This window comes from Saimiri boliviensis, chromosome 16 (assembly GCF_048565385.1).
Source record: "Saimiri boliviensis isolate mSaiBol1 chromosome 16, mSaiBol1.pri, whole genome shotgun sequence".
NCBI lineage: Eukaryota > Metazoa > Chordata > Mammalia > Primates > Cebidae > Saimiri > Saimiri boliviensis.
In genome coordinates, this window is record NC_133464.1 from 88013915 (window position 1) to 88039847 (window position 25933).

The following is a 25933-nucleotide window of genomic DNA, read 5'->3' on the forward strand; positions in this document are numbered from 1 at the left end:
ACTTTAAACCACCCTCTCACCTCAGCCTCTCAAAAGGCTGAGATTAAAGACATGAGCCACACTCTCAGTAATTTTTTTCTTTTTGAGCAGGGTTTGCTCTGTCACCCAGGCTTGAGTGCAGTGGCATAATCATAGCTCACTACAGCCTCAAACTCCTGGGCTCAAGGAATTCTCTTGCCTCAGCCTGCTGAGTATCTGAGACAATAGGGGCATGCCATCACACCTGGCTAATTTTTAAGTTTCTTGCAGAGATGGGCTCTCACTATGTTCCCCAGGCTCGTCTTAAACTTCTGGCCTCAAGTGATTCTTCCATCTCATTCTCCCAAAGTGCTGGGATTACAAGCATGAGCCACTGCACCTAGTCCCAGTAATATTTTTTTAAAGCTGGGAAATCATTCATTCAAAGAAAGAAGCCGAACACAGAAATACATTCAGTATGTGCTGTGAACAACAACAAAATCCTCCAAGAAAGATTATAAGATATTAAATTTTTATATTCATAATTTTACAATTAGGCAGATATTTGTACAGTAAAATAATAACAGGAAAATCATCATCACACGGTAACAACTTCTGTCTCAATAAGATAAACAATGAAAATAGGCATACAAATAAAACGGGATTTCCAAATTTGTACTCACTAAATGCCTTTATTGTTTTGAGATTATCCAAAACAAAATGTTAAAAATAAAACCTCCTCAACAATGAGGATAAAAGTGCACTTGTATGTGCTAAACTCAACTCAAGCATTTCAAGCTGCTGAAGTAAGATTTTCTGAGTGATTTCTCAAAAAACACCACTATCTACAAAATGTTGGTTTAGACTGAAAAGAACACGTTTTAGAGTGTATGTTTGTCCTCTGTGTATTTCTAAAATTTGGGCCTTCATTTTTAAAGTTTACATCATATAGAAGCAACAGTAAAGTAATAAAGTAACCTTTTTTAAAGTACACCAAAACTCAGTCTCAATTACTTTACAGCTCTTAACAACTTGGAAAGCATTTTCCTCTTTTCATATACAAAATGCTAGATAACATGGTGAATTGTAGATATTAAAGAACTGCACCAAGAACTCCTGCAATTCTCCAAGTAGTATCATTTTAATACCAATCACCTTGTTAAAGTAAACTAAATATTGTTCTCCATATTCAACTATTTTGTTATTTGTTTCTTTAGAGGTCTTAACAATTCTGAAGTCATAATGATGTCTGTCTTGATATGCTTTTTTTCTTTTTTTGACACGGAGTCTCGCTCTGTTGCCCAGGATAGAGTGCAGTGGCGCCATCTCAGCTCACTGCAACCTACCCCTGGTGGGTTCAAGTGATTTTCCTGCCTCAGCCTCTCTAGTAGCTAGGATCACAGGTGCGTGCCACTATGCATGGCTAATTTTTATATTTTTAGTAGAGATGGGGTTTTACACCATGTTGCCCAGGCTGGTCTTGAACTCCTGAACTCAAGTGATCCACCTGCCTCAGCCTCCCAAAGTGCTGGGATTACAGGCGTGAGCCACGGCGCCTGGCCTGTCTTCATATGCTTTACAACTGTTTCCACAATGAAGTTTCAGCATTGAGATGGTTTTCCATGTTATCAACACAGGAATTAATGCTCTTCTTGTAATTTTTCCGACTACCCACGGTCCAAATTTATACTCATTTTCTTATCTAGGAAGAAATTAATGCAATATGTGAAGAGACTGACTTTATAAAAGTAGATGTTGGGACAAGATGACTGACTAGACGCACCCAGGTAGAAGAGCTGCCCTGGACTGAAAATACTGGTGCACTCTTAACAGGCCTTCAGAGGGAAGGCACCAAGAGTGAAGAGAGAGAAAAGCTTGGCTGAAGGAGAAGGAATCTGGGAACCCTGCATGGGGCTACCACACACTGGGACTTGTTCTTGGTTCCCAGTATGCTCAGGGAACAGGTTAGTTAAACTGGCAGAAAGCAACCCGCTCTGGCCACAAGCCTCTGGACTCTCAGCAGGAGGAAACCCCTAAACCAGCAGGCACACTTGAGTTGGCAGGGAGAGCTGCTTAGAGAAGTTGTAGACACAGCAAGTCAGCTGATGTGGAGGAGCCTCTGTAGTGGAGCACAGCCAGGGATGACCATCCACCTACAATCAACTTGCTCCCATAAGAGACTTTAACCCTAGGGGAACTGTCAGACCTGACAGTTCTCGACAGAGAACTCTACAGAGAGATATCTCTACCTGGTAACTCTACACAGAGATATCGCCCATAAGAAGAGACCTGTCTGACCTGACCAGTCTGACCTGTCTGCTGGCCTCTTGCAGGGTCCCATCTGGCAGTACCTGCTTTCAGGGCAGCTTCGAGTGTCCTGGGAGCCCTCATCATAGCTTCTACCCTGGCAGACTGAACTTGACTACTGGGGAGTTCCAGAAGGGTGGCTCCCACAGACACACAGCAGCAGTGCTGCCCACTCCCTCCCCACACTGCAGCTTCCCCTGGGGCCCACAGATACTCACCACATCACTCTGCCATGTGCAGGCAGGTTTTGCTTGCCTCACCAAATCAGCACCCACATGTATGTGTGCATCCTGCCCTGCCACTCATGCAGCAGCAGTATGCTTCGTCCCCATCTTGCCCCACCAACAACACTCAAGTTTGAGTCTTAGCAGGCAGACCGCCCCCACCAGCATCTGGCCCTTGTACCAACACTGCCCAGAACAAAACTAGGAATGGAGAACAACAGACACTCCATCTCCCTGAGTGCCCAAGAGCCCCCTGAGAACGCACAAAGACCTGCACCTGCCAGTCCCCTGCCACCACCACCACCAGTGCAACCACAGGCACAACAGCAGACAGGGGCTCCCTATTCCATCCCCTAGCCACACTGCCTTTATCACTGTGGCAAATGCAGGCTGGGAGGCAGGCACCTTAGCACCCACTAGCACCCTGCCACAGCCAACCCACCGTGTGTGCAACCCACCATCCTGTCACTGTTGCTGACATATGCCAACAAAGATGGATCCCGGTCACTGCACTACCAAATGCTTTGACTGACATCATTCATCGAGTGTAGTGCCCAGCAGCCCCAAACATGTCAGTCTCCCCAGTGCAGTGGGTACCTAAGCTCCAGGACACAGAGAGCAAAGTACCCCAGAGTTAAAGCACACAGTCCAGAAGTTGGAAGCTGAGCTATGGTCCCTTGAAATATTTCAGAAACAAAGTCACTTAGCTGAACCCACTGTATACAAGTATACCCTCAAGGTCATCAAATAGGATAAAAGAAAAAAAAACTGGCCAGCCACAGTGGCTCACGTCTGTTAATTCAGCACTTTGGGAGGTAGAGGCAGGCGGATCACTTGAGGTCAGGAGTTTGAGACCAGCTTGGCCAACATGGTGAAACAACTCCTCTACGGAAAATACAAAAATGAGCTGGGAGTCATGGCATGTACCTGTAATCCCAGCTACTCGGGAAGCTGAGGCAGGAGAATCATTTGAACCCAGGAGGCAGAGGCTGCAGTGAGCCAAGACTATGCCACTGTATTCCAGCCTAGGCAACAGAGCAAGACCCTGTCTCAAAAAAAAAAAAAAAAAAAAAAAAAAAGGCAAAGGTCAACAACTTCAGAGGTTAAAGGAATCTAAGCACACAAAGATGAGAAAGAGCCAGCACAAGAACCCTGGCAAATCAAAACCTTCTTTCCTCCAAATGACTGTACTACTTTTCAAGTAAGGTTCTGAATCAGGCTGAGATGGCGGAAATAACAGAAATAGAATTCAGACTACGGATGGGAATGAACACCACTGAGAAGCAGGAGCACACTGAAACTCAATCCAAGGAACTATGCAGGAGCTTACAGACAAACCCAGTATATGAAAGAACATAACTGATGTGGTAGAGCTGGAAAACACACTCTAAGAATTTCATAAGACAATCACAAGTATTAATAGCAGAATGGACAAAGCAGAAGAAAGACTCTCAGAGCTTGTAGACTGGCCTTGTGAAACAAGACAGGCAAGAATACGGAGAAAAAGGATAAAAAGGAATGAACGAAACTTCCAGGAAATATGGGATTATGTAAAGAGACCAAATCTACAACTCACTGGTGTCCCTAGAAGAGATGGGGAGAGTGTAAGCAACTGGGAAAACATTATTTCTGGATATCATCCATGTGAACTTCCCCAACGTAGCTAGAGAGGCCAACATTCAAATTCAAGAAATGTAGAGAACCCCAGTATGATACCTCATAAAAAGATCATTCTCAAGACACATAATCATCAGATACTCCAAGACTGAAATGAAATGAAAGAAAAAATGTTAAAAGGTAGTTAGAGAGAAAAGTCAGGTCACCTACAAAGGGAAACTCACCAGATTAACAGCAGACATCTCAGCAGAAATCTACAAGCCAGAAGAGATTGGGGGCCAATATTCAACATTACTTTTTAAAAATTTATTTTAACACTAGTGCCACTTGCCAACCAGAATTTCATATGCCACCAAACTAAGCTTCGTAAGTAAAGGAGAAATAAGATCCTTTTTAGGCAGGCAAAATCTGAGGGAATTTGTTACCACCAGACCTGCCTTACAAGAGCTCTTAAAAGAAGCATTAAATATGGAAAGGAAAGACCATTACCAACCACTACAAAAACACATTTCAGTACACAGACGAGTGACACTATAAAGCAACCAGATAAACAAGTCTGCAAAATAACCAGCTAACATCATGATGACAGGATCAAACCCACACATATCAATACTAACCTTAAATATAAATGGGCTAAATGCCCCAATTAAAAGGCACACAGTGGCAAGCTGGATAAAGAAACAAAATCTGTTAGTACGCTGTCCTCAAGAGACTCATCTCACATGCAATGATACACATAGGCTCAAAATAAAAAGATGGGGAAAAATCTACCAAGCAAATGGAAAACAGAGAAAAGCAGGGGTTGCCTCAGACAAAACAGACTTTAAGCCAACAAAGATCATAAAGGACAAAGAAGGTCATTACATAATGGTAAGGGGTTCAATTCAACCATCAGACCTAACTATCCTAAATATAAATGCACTCACCACAGGAGGACCCAGATTCTTAAAGGAAGTTCTTAGAGACCTACAAAGAGACTTAAACTCCTGGACAATGCCCCAATGACAGTATCAGACAGATCACTGAAGCAGAAAATAAAGATATTCAGGATCTGAACTCAGCATAAAATCAAACGGATACCCCAAAACAACAGAATATACATTCTTCTCACTGTCACATGGCACATACTCTTAAAATCAATCACATAATCACCTATCAAACACTCCTCAGAAAATGTAAAAGGACTGAAATCATAACAAAAAGTCTCTTGGATCACAGCACAATCAAATTAGAAGTCAAGACTAAGAAATTCACTCAAAACCATACAATTACATGGAAATTGAATAACGTGTTCCTGAACAACTTTTGGGTAAATAATGAGATTAACCAGTTAATTCTTCAAAACCAGTAAGAACAAGATACAACATACCAGAATTTCTGATACACAGCTAAGACAGTGTTGAGAGGGAAATCTATGGCACTAAATGCCCACATCAAAAAGTTAGAAAGATCTCAATTTAACAACCTAACATCACAACTAAAAGAACTAGAGAACCAAGAGAAAACCAACCCTAATGCTAGCAGAAGACAATAAATAACCAAAATTAGAGCTGAACTGAAGACCGAGACATGAAAAAATCATTCAAAAGATTATTAATAAATCCAGGAGTTGCTTTTTGGGGGGGGGGGGGGGGAATTAATAAAATAGACTGCTAGCTAGACCAATAAAGAGAGAAGACCCAAATAAACACAATTAAATACAATAAAGGGAATATTACCACTGACCCCACAGAAATACCAATAATCACCAGAGATTATTATGAACACTTCTGTGCACATAAACTAGAAAATCTAGAAGAAATGGACAAATTCCTGGACACACAGACCCTCCCAAGACTGAGCCAGAAAGAAATTGAATCCCTGAACAAACCAATAATGAGCTCTGAAACCAAATCAGTAATAAATAGCCCACCAACCAAAAAAAGCCCAGGACTAGATGGATTCACAGTTTCACCAGACGTACAAAGAAGAGCTGGTACCATTCTTATTGAAACTATTCTAAAAAACTGAGGAGGGGGAATCCTCCCTAACTCATTCTATGAGGTCATCATTATCCTGATACCAAAACCTGGCAGAGACACAAGAAAAGAAAACTTTAAGCCAATATCCTTGATGAACATCAATGCCAAAATCCTCAACAAAATACTGGCAAACCAAATCCAGCAGTACGTCAAAAAAAGCTTAGCTACCGTGATCAAGTAGGCTCTATCCTTGGAATGCAAGTCTGGTTCAACAAACATGAATCAATAAATATGATTCATCACATAAACAAAACTAAAGTCAAAAACCACATGATTATCTCAATAGATGCAGAAAAGGCTTTTGATAAAATTCAACATCCCTTCATGTTAAAAATTCTCAATAGAGCAGGTATTAAAGGACTATACTTCAAAACAGTAAGAGCAACCTAGGACAAACCCACAGGGAACATACCGCATAGGCAAAAGCTGGAAGCATTCATTCCCCTTGAAAACTGGCATAAGACAAGGATGTTTTCTCTCACCACTCCTGTTCAACACAGTATTGGAAGTCCTGGCCAGAGCAACCAGGCAAAAGAAAAAAATAAAGGGCATCCAAAAAGGAAGAGACAATGTCAAACTTTCCCTGTTCACAAATGACACGATCCTATATCCAGAAAACCCCACAGACTCAGACCAAAAACTCCTTCAGCTGATAAACAATTTCAGCAAGAATACAAAATCAATGTACAAAAATCATAGTTTTTCTATATACCAACAACAGTCAAGCTAAGAGCCAAATCAGAAACACAATCTCATTGAAAATTGCCACAAAATGAATAAAATACCTAGGAATACAGTTAATCAGGGAGGTGAAAAATCTCTACAAGGGGAACTACAAAATACTGCTCAAAGAAATCAGAGATGACACAAACAAATGGAAAAACCTTACATACTCATGGATAAAAAGAATATTGTTAACATAGCCATACTGCCCAAAGCCATTTACAGATTCAATGTTATTCCCATTAAACTATCAACGACATTTTTCACAGGAAAAAAAAAAAAAAAACTATTTTAAAATTCATAAGGAACCGAAAAAGAACCCAAATAGCCAAGGCAATCCCAAGCAAAAAGCAAAATGAACAAAGCTGTAGGCATCATGCTACCTGACTTCAAACTATACTACAGGGATACAGTAACCAAAGCAGCATGGTACTGGCACAAAAGCAGACATATAAACCTATGGAACAGAATTGAGAGCCCAGAAATCAGGCCACACACCTACAACTATCTGATCTTCAACAAACCTGACAAAAACAAGCAGTGAGAAAAGGATTCTCTACTCAATAAGTACTGCTGGGATAAATGGCTAACCATATGGAGAAGGCTGAAACTGGACCGTTTCCTTGCACCATATACAAAAATTAACTCAGGATGGATTAAGGACTTAAATGTAAAACCCAAAACTATAAAAACCCCTGAAGCCAACCTAGGCAATACCGTTCTGGACACAGGAACCAGCTAAGATTTAGATGCCAAAAGCAACTGCAACAAAAGCAAAAACTGACAAATGGGATTTAATTAAAGAGCTTCTGCACAGCAAAAGAAACTATCGCCAGGCGCGGTGGCTCAAGCCTGTGATCCCAGCACTTTGGGAGGCTGAGGCGGGTGGATCACGAGGTCGAGAGATTGAGACCATCCTGGTCAACATGGTGAAACCCCGTCTCTACTAAAAATACACACAAAAAAAATTAGCTGGGCATGGTGGCGCGTGCCTGTAGTCCCAGCTACTCAGGAGGCTGAGGCAGGAGAATTGCCTGAACCCAGGAGGCGGAGGTTGCGGTGAGCCGAGATCGTGCCATTGCACTCCAGCCCGGGTAACAAGAGCGAAACTCCATCTTAAAAAAAAAAAGAAAAAGAAACTATCAACAGAGTAAACAACCTACAGAATGGGAGAAAAATTTTCCAAACGATGCATCTGACAAAGGTCTAATACTGAGCGTCTGTAAGGAACTTAAATAAATTTACAAGAAGAAAACAACCCCATTAAAAAGTGGGCAAAAGACATAAACAGACACTTTTCAAAAGAAGGCATACATGTGGCTAATAAGCATATAAAAAAACCGCTCAACACCATTGATCATTACAGAAATGCAAATCAAAACCACAATGAGATACCATCTCACACTAGTTAGAATGGCAATTATTAAAAAACAAAAAAATAACACTCTGGCGAGGTTGCAGAGTAAATGAATGCCTATACACTGTTGGTGGGAATATAAATTAGTTCAACCATTATAGAAAACAATGTGATGATTCCTCAAAGACCTAAACACAGAACAACTATTCAACCCAGCAATCCCATTATTGGGTATATACCCAAAGGAACATAAATCATTTTATCATAAAGATACATGTACACATATGTTCAATGCAGCACTATTCACAATAGCAAAGATATGGAGTCAACCTAAATGCCCACCAAGGGTAGAGTAGATAAAGAAAATGTGATTCATATATACCATGGAATACTACACAGCCATAAAAAAGAAAGAGATCATGTCCTCTGCAGGAACATGGATAGAACTGGAGGCCATTATCTTTAGCAAACTAACACAGGAACAGAAAAGTAAATACTGCATGTTCTCACTTATAAGTAGGAGCTAAATGACAACACAAACTCTGGGGAACAACAGACCCTGGGCCCTATGGGAGAGCAGAAGGTGGGAGGAGGGAAAGGATCAAGAAAAATAACTAATGGGTACTAGACCTAACACCTGGGTGATTAAAAATAATCTGTACAACAAACCCCCATGGCCCAAATTTATTTATATAAAAAAACCTGCACATGGACTCCTGAACTTAAAAGTCAAAATTTTTAAGTGGATTTTAATATGACACATACACGTACACACATTTACAGTTTCAAATTAAATGTTTCTGGTCTCTAGTCTTCTTTTCAATTTGAAAGTCCCCCAAAACTCACAATTAAAAAGGCAAAAAGCCAAAAGAGAGAAAAATATTTTTAAAATACATCCCAAGTATCCAAAACAATTACCTGCTAACATTAAACACTGATAATATTATCAAAAATATTTATATTTAACCAGGTGCAGTGGCTCATGCCTGTAATCCCAGCATTTTGGGAGACTGAGGCATAAGAATCACCTGAACCCAGGAGGTGGAAGTTGCAGTAAGCTGAGATGATGCCACTGCACTCTAGCCTGGACAACAGACACTTCATCTCAACAACAACAACAAAATTTCTACTTAGTGAAATAAAAACACACAACAAATTTTAAAATAACTCATTTTGTTAAACTACATTCCTGAAAATATAGGTATATCTTAATCTTTTGATAATGCTTAAGTTACAAAAAGAGAGAGAGATTAAAATGCTAATTCAAATTATAAAGAACAAGCACTGATGAGACAATTTTAATATATTATCAAAGCTAGGCCTTAAGTGTGTACATTTTTAAAATAAATGAGTTGCCATATTCGTAATGGTAACAGCTACAACGTTTCTTAAGACTGGTTAAAGTAGCTGCTATAATAAAAATGTGGAACTACTCGCCTTGTAGTACCAATCCTGAAATTTTTTACAGCAGTCTTCACTGCAGAAATCTCTCACAACACCATCAAGTTCTTTAGTTGCTCCCTTCTTACATAGCTGAGAACAATAGTTGCAAGTAACACATCTCAGTCCTAAACGTCTTGCAAAATCCTGTTTGTATAATAATTTGCAGCCTGAAAAACATAAGGTTTAAATGTTAAAACAAAGAAAGACGTGAAAATGAATTCCTGAGCAGAGACCTATCTTAATTGGTCAAGATTTTTCCCCTCCTGATCAAAACTATTAAATCTACTATAATCACTATCAACCTATAAAAATTAGAACAGAATATGGGATATTTTATTGGATAATATATTACCTAACATGTGGGTTAAAATAATGTTTCAAGATGTTAAAATCTAGTAATGTCTCAGAATTATTTTATTTGTTCTATTTAAATAGACTATTGCTTGGGCCTAGGAAATAGATAATTAAGTATCAAAGTAAACATACCACAAATAGGCATTTTAGAAAAAGAAACAATGTAGACTACTGAAAGGCTCTGAATAAACTTACAGAGATGTTCTACTTAAGTAGGCATTTTAGCTAATGTTACAAGCTTACATGGACCTTCAGGGAAATAAAACAGGTTTATTGACTTGCCCAGAGAAAACACTTTTGTTATCTAGTCCTTTAATAAAGAATTTCTTTTTTCTACTACATAAATGCGTTATTTTAAGTATATTTACATGTCTATCTTACCGATTACCTACATCATCTCTATGAGGATCAAATAATACTCTTTACTAAGTAGAATGTCTTATAATGTTACCTACTAAAATCCTATTCATCCTTTCATAAGGGCCTCAAATTATACCTTTTTCACAAATGCTGCCCACATCAACCTTGTTTAAAATGACATTTCCTGTCTGCAAACATGATCTGCAATTGTTTTCTATATAATTTATTTAGCAATCATTTATGTGGTATCCTATAACTTATTTTCTGTTATCTTAAACTAGATTAAAAATTTTTTTATTTTGTTTCATTTTTTTGATACAGAGTCTCATTCTGTTGCCCAGGCTGCAGTGCAGTGGCATAATCTCAGCTCACTGCAGCCTCTGCCTCTAGGGTTCAAGTGATTCTCCTGCTTCAGGCTCCTGAGTAGCTGAGATTACAGGTGCTTGCCACAACACCCAGCTCATTTTTGTATTTTTAGTAGAGAGAGGGTTTCACCATGTTGGCCAGGATGGTCTCAATCTCCTGACCTCATGATCCACCCACCTTGGCCTGCCATAGTGATGAGATCACAGCCTCACGTGAGCCACTGTGTCCAGCATACATTTTTTTTTTTTTTAATTTACCTTTATTAGCTTTATCTAACTAGATTTTGATGGTAGTACTAGGTATTTTGTGTTTTGTTATTTCTGACGGGTTCTAGTTGAGAACTAGGTTCAGTAAGAGAAAGCAAAAGTTATAACATTTAACAGGAAAAAAAATACACATTCTTTTTTAATGTGCTATTACCCATCTGAATTTATAAATCCCTCCAACTGAAAATGATCTTCTTGAATGTCAATTACCTATTTGCTGCTAATTGTCTATTCATTTTAGTAAAATACATATAATCCAAATGGTAGACAATTAATGACATATATGAGCATCAGTATGTCAACATCAACATCAGTATGTTCAGATTTATGAATCAATAAGAACGTCATTACACAACTCAAATGCAAAAAGACGTAAATTAATTCGGAATCAATCTTTTCAATGAAACATTGTAAGATTTGTCATTTTTCATTATAGCTTTGCTCTTAAATAACAGTGAAACATGGTTACTTTCCATTCCAGGTGAAATGTACAAAATTAAATAGCAATGCCCTGTTTTATAAGAAGCACCTTCTTACAGACATGACTTTACATTACATGTGAAGGCTGTAAATGAATGCACTAGTTGAATGAAATGATAAATCTTTTTATTTTGCTGTCATTCTCTACTGCTATTTAGGATTTTCCCACCTTTCTCTTACTCTCAGCTAGCAGTAGGAATCCACAGAAAAAGAAGATCCAGAAAGAAAATCCTCATTAAAAAATTATAGGTGAAGATAGCAGACAGGAAAGCTGGGATTTCAATGCCATGGACCAAAGAAAGAATAGAAAGTGAAAACCAGCTTAGAGCAAGAATGTCACATTTGGGAACAGGAATAACAAGAACTCCAAAACCCATAGTTAACAATCCTAGTTTCTATCTCTAGATAAGTAGATGTAGAATTTGAATTCATCTGTATAATCTGCTGCCTGGCACCAAAGCAGCAAAAGTGTAGATAAGATGAAAAGGAATTCTTGGACATACTAAAACAGAACCCAGTGTTTTCCTGGAACCCCAAATTGAATACCTAAAAGTATCTTCCCATTTTAGTACTGCCACACGTGATTTTCTTTCTGGTATACATATTGAAAACCTTTGTAGGCTAGGTAGTAAGCTGGGCAGGGAAAATGGAGCTAATGCTAAACAAGTTTAATTCACTTGGAAAACCAACTTTCAGACCACAGTGTGTTGGTTTAGAAATAATATGGTATGATAATACTTTCATTTTAATCTAAAACTTTCCTGTAACGAAATTAGAGGTTACCAAATATTTAGAGATAAAACCATCCTGAAGCCCAGAGGTCTACAAATACACATAAAATAACAAAACAAGTCGGTAGAAATGCAAACTCAATTTTTGTGTTCAGCTGCATTAAAATTGTGAACCTACTCTGGATATATTTAAGTATTTTGGCAAAAACAATTAAATATCAATAAATGTTATGAACAACACCGTATTATACACTTGCCTTCACTACAGAAAGGTCTCTTAACGCCAGAGAAATTTACTGTTTCATGAAGAGTCTTCTCCTCTTGACAGTATTCGCAGTATGTAACTATGCAATGCAACTTCTTATAGTCATCTGAACAAGTTTTGCTGCAGAACTGATGCACTTTGTTCTAAATGCACAATGGGAACCTCGGTAAGTATATGATAACCACCTCAAGAACAAGCTTAAGAAATAAACAAGCTACTTGTACAGAAGCAAAGTTAAATCATTTACCTATTTAATGTTAAGATCTTTGGGGATAAATTTCCTACAGGTTATGGATGCCTAGTTTAACCAATTCATTGCCAAATTTAAACACAGCTCCACAAAATTCAGTACCATCAGCTACCCTAAAATTACTCAATGAAAGTAAAAATATCACTAAAATAAGATGGTAGACTGGTATTGCTAGCCCAATCGGAGAAATGAGAAGAAAATGATGGAAAAGACAGCATAGGTAAACTAAAGAGAGATGAAAATTATGACACAATATTTTCAGTCAAAAAGAAAAATTATTTGTTGAGTATAAGCAAGTAGACTCCATCACAGTCCTATCACACACCTTAACAGTAACAGATCTATCACGGTTAAAGTATGTAATTTGGTGCCATCACAAGGTGTACTGCTAAACTTGAGACTGAGTTTGGTTCCCTTAAATGGAGTATGATTAGTAATAACTTGTTTCTCCTGGCCCCAAACCCATAATAGCCAGAGCTACTTTTCAAATATCCACCCAAGCAGGTATGAACAAGTTAAAACTTCCAGGGAGGCAGTTTTTCTCTCATTATTGAGCAGGCTACAGACTAAGTTTAAACCCCTTTACACTCAGCAAAGACATGTGCCTAGAATAAGGGAGGTCAAAGAGTCTAGGAGCCAACTCAAGTAACGAGGTAATCATTAGCTGCAGTTGCCCCGTTGGGACTGTGCGATTGCTAAGAGGAGGAAGGCAGCAAGGAAGCTGCATGGAGTCAGGAGCAAGGGACCACTGAACTTTCAGCCTCCCAAGGGACACACTCAACTCTCATTCAGTGTGACAGCATCTCTTCACTGCTTCTAACGCTTAACCTCCGTGTAAATAAAAGCAACACACCAATACAACTATAAAAGTGGGATAGCACCGACATAAATACAGTGGAAAGGACCTCATTTTCATCTAGTATCAAAATTCAGTGTATGCAGGATCTTCATTTCCTACATGACACAATTATTTTGTGTGCTTGCTAATGGATTTCTTTCATTTCCTCATCACTCCTTCATTCTTACTGGGCTTTCATTCTTATTGCTGTTACTTCAAGGATATCACTGGATGCCAACAACAGTCTCAAATAGGGATTGGTTTAAATGATCTGGAGACAGCACCGAAGAAAATAAAAAACTAAAAAATGTTGTCACTACACTGTTAAAATGAAATTTCAGGGTTTCCAAATATTTTAGAAATCATGTAATCCAGTTCTAGGTACCACCTTTCATCTAAGACTTAGATACTGAATGACTCACCAATAGCTACTAATAAATTTTGGCTGAGGAACAATCTGTTAATACTACATCTTTTACATCTTGTACACCATTTTATGATATACTCCACACACTACCTCCCACCCCACCCCACCCCACCCCAAAAGGAGTGAAAAGAAACAGTGGCCAAAGGCAAACATTGTTCAAGAAAGCAATGGGCAGCCTGGGCCACCTTGTCCACCTATCCATCTATCCATCTATTACTGACCCCTTGTGAAAGAAATCAGAGTTGTTGCTGAGATACGTCAAAGCAAATTAGTAAACTAGTGAAAAAAAGGGCAAAGAAAATAAACTTGCATTGGGATTCATAGGCCTCTATGCTTTCATTAAAACACAATTATGATCCAGTGGCTCATGCCTGAAATCCCAGAACTTTGGGGGCCTGAGACGGGCAGATCACTTGAGGTCAAAAGTTCGAGACCACCCTCACCAACATGATGAAACCCCATCTCTACTAAAAATACAAAAATTAGCTGAGCATGGTGGTGCCCACCTGTAGTCCCAGCTACTCAGGAGGCTGAGGTAGGAGAAATCACTTGAACCCAGGAGACAGAGGTTGCAGTGGGTCAAGATCATGCCACTGCACTCCAGCATGGGAAACAGAGCGAGACTCCATCTCCGAAAACAAAACACACATACACACAATTATAGAATTGTGTCATTTTATAAATGACAATGTGGTATATGACTAATAAATTCTATTATGCACAGGTGCTAGGTGATAGAAAATATAGTTCACAGATAACACAGGACAAAAAGAAACACAGGACCCAAAAAAAGGAAAGACAATTGCTCTAGGTATATAGCTAAACACAATGACATTCTGTACACTATTAGAAACATACTGTATCAGGAATATTATTTTAACAATTTTTCTTGGAACTAAAGAGAAATAGATCCTCTGTTGGTTTTCCACTCCCACATTAGAGTAAGTAATTTAATCACAAAAAAAAACCCTGAAAAGCATATTCTTATCCACCAAGAAATAGGTTTCCAGATGGAAATACAACACTTATTTTACTAGACTTTTTTTTTTTTTAAGCACTAGGTAACACACATTACAAAATACAACTTGCCTCCCATTCCAGGATTTCTGGTTTTGAACAAAAAGAATTTTTGCAGTAGTTGCATTTCAACTGAATATCACTTGGCGCTACAAACTGGCCATTTGGAGATGACTGCATACTTAGAGCCTAAAACAAAGAACAAAAGATGCTGAGCTTGACGTGTATTTTTTTAATTTCTATTTGTGAATACTGTCAAATTTGTCTACGATGTCTAGAAAGTAATATGCATCTTGCTTAAGTATCTTTTCAGCACATAAAACTCATTTCCAAATTTTGTCTTCAAAAATTTTAATAGTATATGTTAGTTTTATAAAATTGAAATTCAATTTTTTTAACCACAGAATTACTTTTACCTATAAAGTAAGAAAACAAAACAAAAAAAATCATATATTCAATCATGATCTGCTCTCTTAAAGAAAATGTAAGGAAACAACAGTAAGCAAATAATAGGTTAGTCATCCAAGTTCTGAACTAACAGAAGTTTAAAAAAAAAAAAAAACCCTAGTTCTTATGGCTATCTCCAATAACCATCAAATATCCAATTTACTAATGTTTTGTGCCACTGTAATTTTCATTCAAAGTCTACCAGTGAAATAGACCTATGACGGCCAGGCACAGTGGCTCACGCCTGTAATCCCAGCACTTTGGAAGGCCAATGCAAGCAGATCAGCTGAAGTCAGGAGTTGGAGACCAGCCTGGCCAACATGGCAAAATCCCGTCTCTACTAAAAATACAAAAATTGGCTGGGCATGGTGGCGCATGCCTGTAATCCCAGCTACCTGGCAGGCTGAGGCAGGAGAAATCGCTTGAACCTAGGAGGTGGAGGCTGTAATGAGCCGAGATCACACCACTACACTCCAACGTGGGTGACAGAGGGAGACTCCATCTCAAAAAAAAAAAAGAGAGAGAGAGAGAGAGAGAAAGAGGCCAGGCTCGGTGGCTCACACCTGTAATCTCGGCACTTTGGGAGGACAAGGTGGGCGGATCACAAGGTCAGGAGTTCAAGAGCAGCCTGGCCAATATGATGAAACCCCATCTCTACTAAGGATACAAAAATTAGCTGGGCATGGTAGCACATGCCTATAGGCCCAGCTACTCAGGAGGCAGAGGCAGAAGAATCTCTTGAACCCAGGAGGCGGAGCTTGCAGTGAGTGGAGATTGTGCCACTGCATTCCAGCCTGGGCAACAAAAGAGTGTGACTCTTGTCTCAAAAAAAAGAAAGAAAGAAAGAAATCACCCTATGTCACATTCAAAAATTGATCTTCTACAAAGTTAGGAGAAAAAAGATTTACACACAGGTGTTCATACCAGCAATTTTAGTATTCCTTTTCTTAAAGTTAAAACAATTTACAGGCCAGGCATGGTAGCTCACGCCTGTAATCCCAGCACTTTGGGAGGCTGAGGCGGGCAGAACCCTGGAAGCCAGAAGCTCGAGACCAACATGGCCAACATGGCAAAACTCCATCTCTACTAAAAATACAAAAATTAGCTGGGTGTGGTGGCAGGTGCCTATAATCCCAGCTACTCAGAAAGCTGAGGCAGAATCACTTGAACCCAGGAGGCGGAGGTTGCAGCAAGCCAAGATCACACCACTGCCCTCCAGCCTGAGGGACAGAGTGAGATTCATCTCAAAAAAAAAAAAAATTGCAGAATAAGACACAATATAAGCATACATGGACATTAACAGATTTTTTTCTAATTCCTAACCTGAATGGTGAGAACACTGGTATTTAATTATCATTCTTTTTAACCATGTTACACATATATTACATATAATCTTAATGTATGGAATGCTTAATAAAACTTAGCTATTCAATGTACAGTGGAAGGAGAAAAAACTACCATTTTTAAAACTTCTGCATTCACTATGTAATACTAACTTTTGAAAAATAAAATATACAGATTTAAGACAACCAGATGAATAAATTTAAAAAATAAAAGCCAACATTACCCTTAGCATTTCCCAAAAAAAACTGGGACCCCATTAAAGTTAGCTAGGCTTTCAAAACAAATGGAATATGCTATAGTCTGAATGCTGGTATTCCCCCACAAATTTGTAGACTGAAATCCTAAACCCCAAGGTGACAATATTAGAAGAGGTAGAGGCTTTGAAGAGGTTCTCAGACCATTAGTGCTCCATCCTCATAATCTGACCAGTCAGTACTCTTATAAAGGAAGCTTGACGGAGCTTGTTTGCTACCTTCACCACATGTCGACACATCAAGAAGGTACCATCTATGAGGAACAGCCTTCATCGGACAATAAGTTGCCAGTGCCTTTTCTTGGACTTACTAACCTCCAGAATGTGAGAAACAAATTTCTATTTATAAGCTATCAGTCAAAGGTATTCTGTAATAGTAGCCTGAATGGACTAAGAAGCAATACTGTCCTATTATATTACTTTTAAAAGGAAAAACATCTAATGAAGATACACGGTTCAAAACATATGGTTTGCTTTACGATAAAGGGAAAGATGCTGCTTTTCTGTCAACTTTTTATTATTTATGTGCAGAGTGATGAGGGTGCCTGTGGGCCTAACCAAATGTATTCCTCAAAATAAGAGCCTAAATTAAGTACAGTCAGTCCTACATATCCATGGATTCAACCAACAGAGGATCAAAAATATTTTAAAAAAACAAAAAACAATGGTTGCACCTGTGTGGACATGTACAGTCATTTTCATCTTGTCATTATTCCCTAAATACAGTATAACAACTCTACATAGCATTTACATGGCATTAGATATTAAGGGTAATCTAGAGGTGATTTAAAGCACACAAGAAGACTTGCATTGTAGGTTACATGCAAATACTATGCCATTTTATATAAGAGATTTGGGCATCCCTGGATTTTTATATCTGCAGGAGGTCCTCGTACCAATCCCCTATGGGTATTGAGGGATAACTCTGTATCTTAAAATATACTATGTACATATACAGAGGGTCTTATCAAATCATGGGTGATAGGAGTTTAAATTAAATGAAAAGGATGGTTAAAACATTTTCAGGTATCAGTTCAAGATCTGACAAGTAGCATGCCAAAAACACTGTCCTCCTCTCTTCTAATTAATAATTATTCCTTAATTTCTAGATTAAGAAAAGCCAACAAGGCAAAAGCAATATTTACCACTATAAGGATGTATCAATGGCCATGATCTCAACTTCTAAAATAACAAGTCTTAAACGTGGTTTATCACCTAAGCTCAATGAGAATATAACTATTAACAAAAATTGACATTCACTTGGTTGAATTCAAAACCATCTCAATTTAAATACTAGTAAGTGATATAGTAACTATTATACTTAAAAGACTCTATTTTCAGTTTAAATAAATTAACATAGAGCACAGTACCTGGAACAAAGCAGAATTGTTGGATGAATTAACTCATGAAGCATGGCTTTATGCACGGGTTTGAACCTTTGGGTAATACCCTGAAATTTTCACAAACAGGTAAACCTAATCGTACCACCTAACTAATGCTTGAATCCCCTCTAAATTATTCCTTCCTAGTGGTCAACCAGGTTAAGTTTGAATGCTTCCAATAATGTATCTTCTGAAACGAAACTATCCATACTCCAAATTGGAAGAACTATGTCAGAAAGTCTTTCTCTGTCTACCTAAAACAATCTTGTATTAAATTAAGGTCTACTGTAAGAAATCTCATTCCCGCTTTACATGGCCCGTTTCTAACATAGGAAGAAAGGATGTGTTCTTACTACTTCTAGGCTAAATACATCTAGATCCTCCAACCACTTGTCACCGAACAGAGTTCCCCTTACGGTTCACATTTTATTCAAACCATCTAATAAGAAAAAACTACAAATCAGCATTGAACTAAACTCTATTGAGGGAGGTTTCTTTTCCTTCAAAATACGTATCAGAGTAACAATTATAATTTCAATTAGACTATCCATGCTAAATTAGAAAACTGGTACAGCCACATATTCTGTGACTAGAATATCTACCTTCCAATCTGACTCTCAACAAACTATGTAAAAATTAAGATAAAACAACGATAAAGCATATTATACTGATTATTTTCAATGTGTATTTTACTGGGGACATGGGTTATGCAAAATCAACAACAAACCTGAAATTTAGCCACACAACTGGAATTGCAAAAGTTATACAGTTTTCCATCAGGCATTGTGGCTTGGTATTGAGGTAAAGAGTTTCGCTTACAAAAATGGCAAATAATTCCCAAACCTAGGAGAGAAAATGTACATATCTGATTTGTTTATAAAGTAATAAAAAAGATGTAAAAATTCTTAACTGCTGAGATTATAGAAGTTTGTTAAAAAAAAATTATTTGCACCTTTAATATTGAAGATTATTTTAACCTTAAAAATACTCTCATAAAGGACTCTGATATTGTGCCACTGAAACATAGATGGATACATAGAAAATTCTCAGTTTTAGATAATTTTTTAGGTAGAGCAACAATTTTAGTTAAGAACATAGATATGAAGAGAACTTTAAAATTAAAAGTAGTACAGAATAATCAAAATAATGAGAAGTTTTCAAAAAGATTAATAAAATAAAGATATAAAAAATAAGCATAAAAAGCATAAGCATAAAAACATTAAATAAGAAATTATTTATGCAAAAAGTAATTATGTTGTAAAGTTTAACTGTCCAAATATCTGAAACTTACTTTGTGATTTTGCATATTTTGTCTTGTGACTGTTCATACAAGCAGTTGAACAATATGGCTCCATATATCCATTAGGACCTATACACTGAGTCATATCAAAAAACCTGCACTGTGTTCGGCAACCAGTACAAGTTGTCAGTTTTCCGTATTTCTAAAATTTGAAACATAAAAAGATAACTTTTAAAACTACAACTTTATTACCAATTTTTCATTATACTTTTTGTCTCTGTAGGACAATACTGTTAATCTCTAAACAGGTTTAGAGTCATGAGTCTTCATCTACATACACGCCATTCACTACGCAACAACTGTTAAGGTCCAAACAAAACAATGATCATCAGCTAAGTAGCCTTCAAAATTGAAATGTTTCTCTCTCTATTATATCTAGTTTAACAGAATCCCTACATAGAGATAAGTAAAACCTGAAAATTTAGGAAAGGCACAGTGCTTTTTGTTTACAATGAAGATATACTTCTTTGTCATTTGACGGAAGAAATTAAATGGAGCTATGAAATACAAGCCTTAATAATAAAAGTACAGTGAATAATGAATTTGAAGATTTTAAATCCTTTTTCTACTGAGCTGCTATTGTTGCAAGCACTTTTGGAATTTCTCTTAAAAACTACATTTGAAATCTCATTCAACTACAATAAAATATACAAAAATTTTTTGAATTAAAAAAATTTAAACCACATTCAAAATGACTTCTGGCTATTAAATGAAGTTAATAATTCATCAATAGATAATAATATTAATCCTCCTGCCAGAAGTGAATACGGTCATGTGCCAAGTAACGTTTCACTCCATGAGTGTAATGCGTATTTTCACTGTCCCTTTTCTATGTTTAGATATATGTTCACACAAATACTTACCATTGTGTTACAAATGCCTACAGTATTCAGTACAGTAACATGTTGTGCAGGCTTGTAGCCTACCTAGCAGCAACAGGCCATACTATCTAGGTTTATTTGAGTACACTCTGTGACATTCACAAAACAAACTTGCCTAATGATGCATTTTTCAGAATGTATTCTTGTCATTAAGCAATGCATGACTATATGTGCCAACAAGATAGTAACAACAAAAAAAGGAGATAAAGAATATGAAAGGCAGAATGTGGCTCACATGTGTAATCCCAGCACACTGGAAAGCCTAGGGAGGTGGACTGCTTGAGCCCAGGAGTTTGAAACCAGCTTGGGTTCAAGCAATCGCCTGGCTTTTTTTTTTTTTTTTTTTTTTTCTTCTTCTGGAAGAGAACTGCTTGAACCCAGGAGTTCAAGAACAGCCTGGACAACATAGCAAGACCCCATCTACCACAAAAAGAAAAAAGGTAGAAATAAAAAAGAAAAGTTAGCCTTCAAATCAAGAACAGCCTGGGCAACATAGCAAGTCCCCATCTTCCACAAAAAGAAAAAAAAAAGTAGAAATAAAAAAAGAAAAGCTAGCCTTCAAGTGCAACTTGTTTTGATCCTCTTTTTGAGTAGTTGCAGAACTCTGTCATAATCAAGTTAAATCAATTATCACAAATCATGTTGCAAATAACTATCCATTTTCCACCTGATGTTGCAATTAAATCCGTCTTCATAACCCACCAGCACCTACACAATATGAAAATATAAAAAGGCTTCAAAACATTCCATAGATAGTATAAATAATAGGTGTTACAAATATAACAAATCAGGCCAAAATAACAACTGAAATGAATACACTGCATGGAAAAATGTCACAAATACCACAGGGTTTCAGAAAATGAAGGTAATAAATTGAAGGCAAAAACAATAAACAAACAAAAAATACAATCAACATCAAGTAAAAGGTCTTTCAGCTTGCAACAAAAAGTGTAAGAAAGCTAGCTGTTTATGTGCCAGGAATGCATATTCATGATCATACTATTTTTTAAAACCTACCTATGCTGACTATTTCCTAATTTACTGAAATATCAACTAAAGGAAGCCCTCAATTTTGCTTTTCAAAGGGGAAATCAACTCATTCTTTAATGATAGGCCCTACCTCAAAAATATTTGTCAACTGCAAAAGAATGGTGACAAGGAAAAAATTAAAATGGCTGCAAACATATTGTATCTTATCATGATGTGTTAAGTGTAATAGAAAAGAATGCTCTGTTTTTGTTTCCTGAGGTCTATTTGATGACTTAAATTTCTATACTGGAAAAGGGACAAAAACAAATCAGTAAGATAAAATATAAAGTGTTTAAAACCTGAAACTACAGTACAAATTAGTAATGCTATAAAATATTCGGGACAACTGCCACTATGTTGCAAGTCTGCAAGACAGAAAAAGCTCCCACTAGATGTCTGCAGTAATGAAGACTAGATATCAGCACCTATAAAGAATTCTTTTACTAATATAAATTAAGTTCCACCATCTAATCAAAGCATGGATTTGATTTCTATTTGAAACATTCTTCAAACTGACCAACTGAGACTATCCCTTGGATTTTATTCTTCCAATAAAATCAATGTGATCTCAACATTGATTTTATTGGAAGAATAATTAAGTAATTAGTAACAGTTTTAAAACATGAAATAAACATGGAGTTAAGCAACTGGTCCCTACTGACAAATAATTTTATCTAAAGAGAATGAGGGCCGGGTGCAGTGGCTCACACCTGTATTCCCAACACTTTGGGAGGCCAAAGTGGGCAGATCACAAGGTTGGGAGTTCGGACCAGCCTGGCCAACACAGTGAAACCCCATCTCTACGAAAAATACTGAAATTAGACAGATGTAGTGGTGCATGCCTATAGTCCCAGCTACTCAGGAGGCTTAGGCACAAAAATCACTTGAACCCAGGAGGCGGAGGCTGCAGTTAGCTGAGATTGCACCACTACACCCTAGCCTGGGCAACAGAGTGAGACTGTCTCAGAGAGAGAGAGAGAGAGAGAGAGAATGAGAAAATACTATCAGAATCACTGAGAATATTCCAATACTGCCACTTTCATAGCTACCACTGCCTCATTCAAAAACCAAAGAACCAATTAATGAAAGAGCATTAGCAAAAACGGAAATATAATTTTGTGCCATGTTTACTCAGCTTCATATGTAAGCAATCAAAATAATCATATTTAAATTTCACACAAACTTTCTACGCATCCTATAAACACACATTTAGTGATATAAAAGAACAAAGCTTAGTAGAATAAATTCAGAATTAAATATTCCCTTTTTGGGCATGGGGAAAAATAAGCCTACATAAAACTACAGTAAAAAAGAATGGGACAGAACCAACTGAAACAGGATATGCGTAAGGTAAAAGTTAGATATGATGGTTAAGTTATGACAAACTGGCTCATTTGCAGTCTACTCATTTAAAAGATATGCCCTATATTTTAATTTTAACCAATTTCACATGAAACTGTCACATGATTTTAAAACTTCTCCCAAATTTTCCATCTACATATTTCATTTGATACATTTTGACCAAGCAAGTAGACCACATGGGAAGGTAAGAAGGAATTGCTTGATGTACCTGTTGCTGCAAATCTAAACTAGGAAATGGGGCCCCAAGATACAGTCTGCATATTACCTAATTCCCTGGCCACATTCAAATACAGTATGAACTTTAGTCCGTGACACTGCACAGTTTAAAAATTACCTTTATATTTACTGACCTCTGACTGAAATTTAACATTCTCTTTCACTCTGATTGGAAGCAACAACTTACTTCATTAGTTTAACAGGGCCTATGACTGTCAAAAATAAAAATTCCCAATTTTTTATCACTCTTAGTATACCTTAATATATCAATTACATTCAACTTCACTTCAAAATTATAGTTATTAACTGCTATATTTTATTCCTAAATATACTAAAATAAAGCAGCACATTTCAAAAATTTTAAAAATATTTTGGTCACTATATTTTGATATAATTGGTTGTCTTTCTAATCATAGGTATTTTATACATTTAGTAACATTCTGAGAATAAGTCTGTCCTTATTATCAAAGGAATCTAAAGCACAGAAATAGTGAAGAACCTTGATTAGAAGTGTCAATAAAACTTTAACAATGACATATGATAATATTTATCATACTAAATAAGATAACTTCAAGTAAAAATTACAATTCATTTATTCAATAAAACCTAGAAATCATCTCTTCATGTTGCATTTGTTTGTGCAAAGAAAAAAGGGTCTAAAATTGTATACACCATCGTGCTTTACTTTTCTCTATTACTGTATAATTTACATTTTTTCTTTTTACTGAGACAGCGTCTCCTCTGTCACCCAGGCTGGAGTGCAGTGGCGCGACCTCAGCTCACTGCAACCTCCACCTCCCTGGCTCAAGCAACCTCCACCTCTCCTCCCTCAGCCTCCTCAGTGGCTAGATTACAGGCGTGCACCACCACACCCAGCTAATTTTTGTATTTTTTTAAGTAGAGACAGGGTTTCACCATGTTAGCCAGGCTGGTCTCGAACTGCTAACCTCATGATCTGCTCGCCTTAGCCTCCCAAAGTGCTGGGATTACAGACGTGAGCCACCACGCCTGGCCTAATTTACAATTTTTCTTTTGACATATTATAACTTTGTAATTTAAGGATTTTTTTCTAATTAACAACAGATGCTAAAAATAGTGGGTGAAAAGTTTGCTTAACTTAAAACAAACACAGAGGTAAAAATAGCAACTCTACTCTGGAGAAACCTGACAGATGATCCCCTTAACCAAGTTAACACACGGTGATGGAACAAAGAGACATCATGTGCTTCCTGATGTGCACAAAGAGGGACACAACATCACTTATGAAGTATTCATGCCAAAAATGCATTACTTCAATATAATCTTGAGAAACTATTAAACAAACATAGATTGAGGGGCACTCTCCAAAATGGTCTGTAGTATATTCAAAATGTCAAGTCATGAAAGACAAAGAAAAACTAGAGAACTTTTTAGATTAAAGTAGAGGAAACTTCCACTCCCAATCAACAGGAACTAGATTTAATCTCTCAACCACCTGTAACAATTAGAAAATTAGACAGGAAAAAAAAGGAAAAATGGTTTTCAAACTTTGCACACAAGGTAGCACAGAACTGTATACCTAAGAAAAGGGAAACAAATCAAGTGAGTCCTATGGCTACCAAAGCTTTAGGCCTGGAAGCGGTTGGGGGAAGGGGAGGTTTAACAGAACCCATTACTAGTTTCACTGAGTTGAGGAACATGGCATACAAGGCAGCTAGAATTTGGGAAACAGAGTACTGGCAATGATGGAGCTGCACAAAAAAGCTCTGATCTTAAAAATACAACTACCGAGAGTTTTTTTTAAAGTGTAAGTCTTTGGCTGAGAGTTGATCTGTGCATTTGTGAGATGAAAGCACCTGAATGAAGCCAGAGAAAGCTCCCCAGAACCACCAGAAAGCATTAGGCTAACAATTCCCAAAGAACACACATGGCCAGGAGTACTCTTGTGTTGCTACCTGTTCAAGAGTGGGACGATCTTTTAATATGGGTAAGATTCAGATCTCACAAAGTATCACCACAGTAGTATGAATAAACAGCCCCAGACTAAAGTTTGCTCTACCAAAGTCTATTCAAAAACTTAAAAGCAAGCATCAAAAGGAACCAAACAATTCGAGGTAATCTGACAGCATGCCAGAACAAAGTCCAACAACATTTAAAATAATACAACAAAATCCAGCAACCAATCATGTAAAATTCACAATATGCTGAATCAAACTTAAAAATTACCAGACACAGGCCGGGCGCGGTGGCTCAAGCCTGTAATCTCAGCACTTTGGGAGGCCGAGGTGGGTGGATCACGAGGTCAAGAGATTGAGACCATCCTGGTCAACATGGTGAAACCCCGTCTCTACTAATGGTGCAAAAAATTAGCTGAGCATGGTGGCGCGTGCCTGTAATCCCAGCTACTCTGGAGGCTGAGGTAGGAGAATTGCCTGAACCCAGGGGGCGGAGGTTGCGGTGAGCCGAGATCGCGCCATTGCACTCCAGCCTGGGTAACAAGAGCAAAACTCCGTCTCAAAAAAAAAAAAAAAAAAAAAAAAAAAAACCAGACATATTGCAAAAAAAGCAGGAAAATATGACCCATTACCCAGAAGAAAAGAAAAAAACCAAACTATAGAAACAGACCTAGAAATGGCAGATATAAAAACATTACGCAAATATGTTAAAAATGCTAATATATAAAATATTAGTAGAGGAAAACATGAACATTATTAGGCAGGAAATAGAAGATACAAA

General features: G+C 37.4%; 1 protein-coding gene across 6 annotated transcripts in view; it reads right to left on the reverse strand.

Moving 5' to 3' along the window:
• The window catches only part of ZMYM2 (zinc finger MYM-type containing 2), a 127392-nt gene that overhangs the window by 39994 nt on the left and 61465 nt on the right, over positions 1-25933 (reverse strand). For all 6 annotated transcript variants that reach the window (XM_074387944.1, XM_010332154.3, XM_039473201.2 and 3 more), the window contains 5 exons: positions 19722-19872; positions 19158-19273; positions 15077-15193; positions 12465-12615; positions 9645-9817 (listed from right to left, as the gene is read on the reverse strand). In XM_074387944.1, the coding sequence (XP_074244045.1) occupies positions 9645-9817; positions 12465-12615; positions 15077-15193; positions 19158-19273; positions 19722-19872 (708 nt within the window). The remainder of the gene's footprint in view (positions 1-9644; positions 9818-12464; positions 12616-15076; positions 15194-19157; positions 19274-19721; positions 19873-25933) is intronic.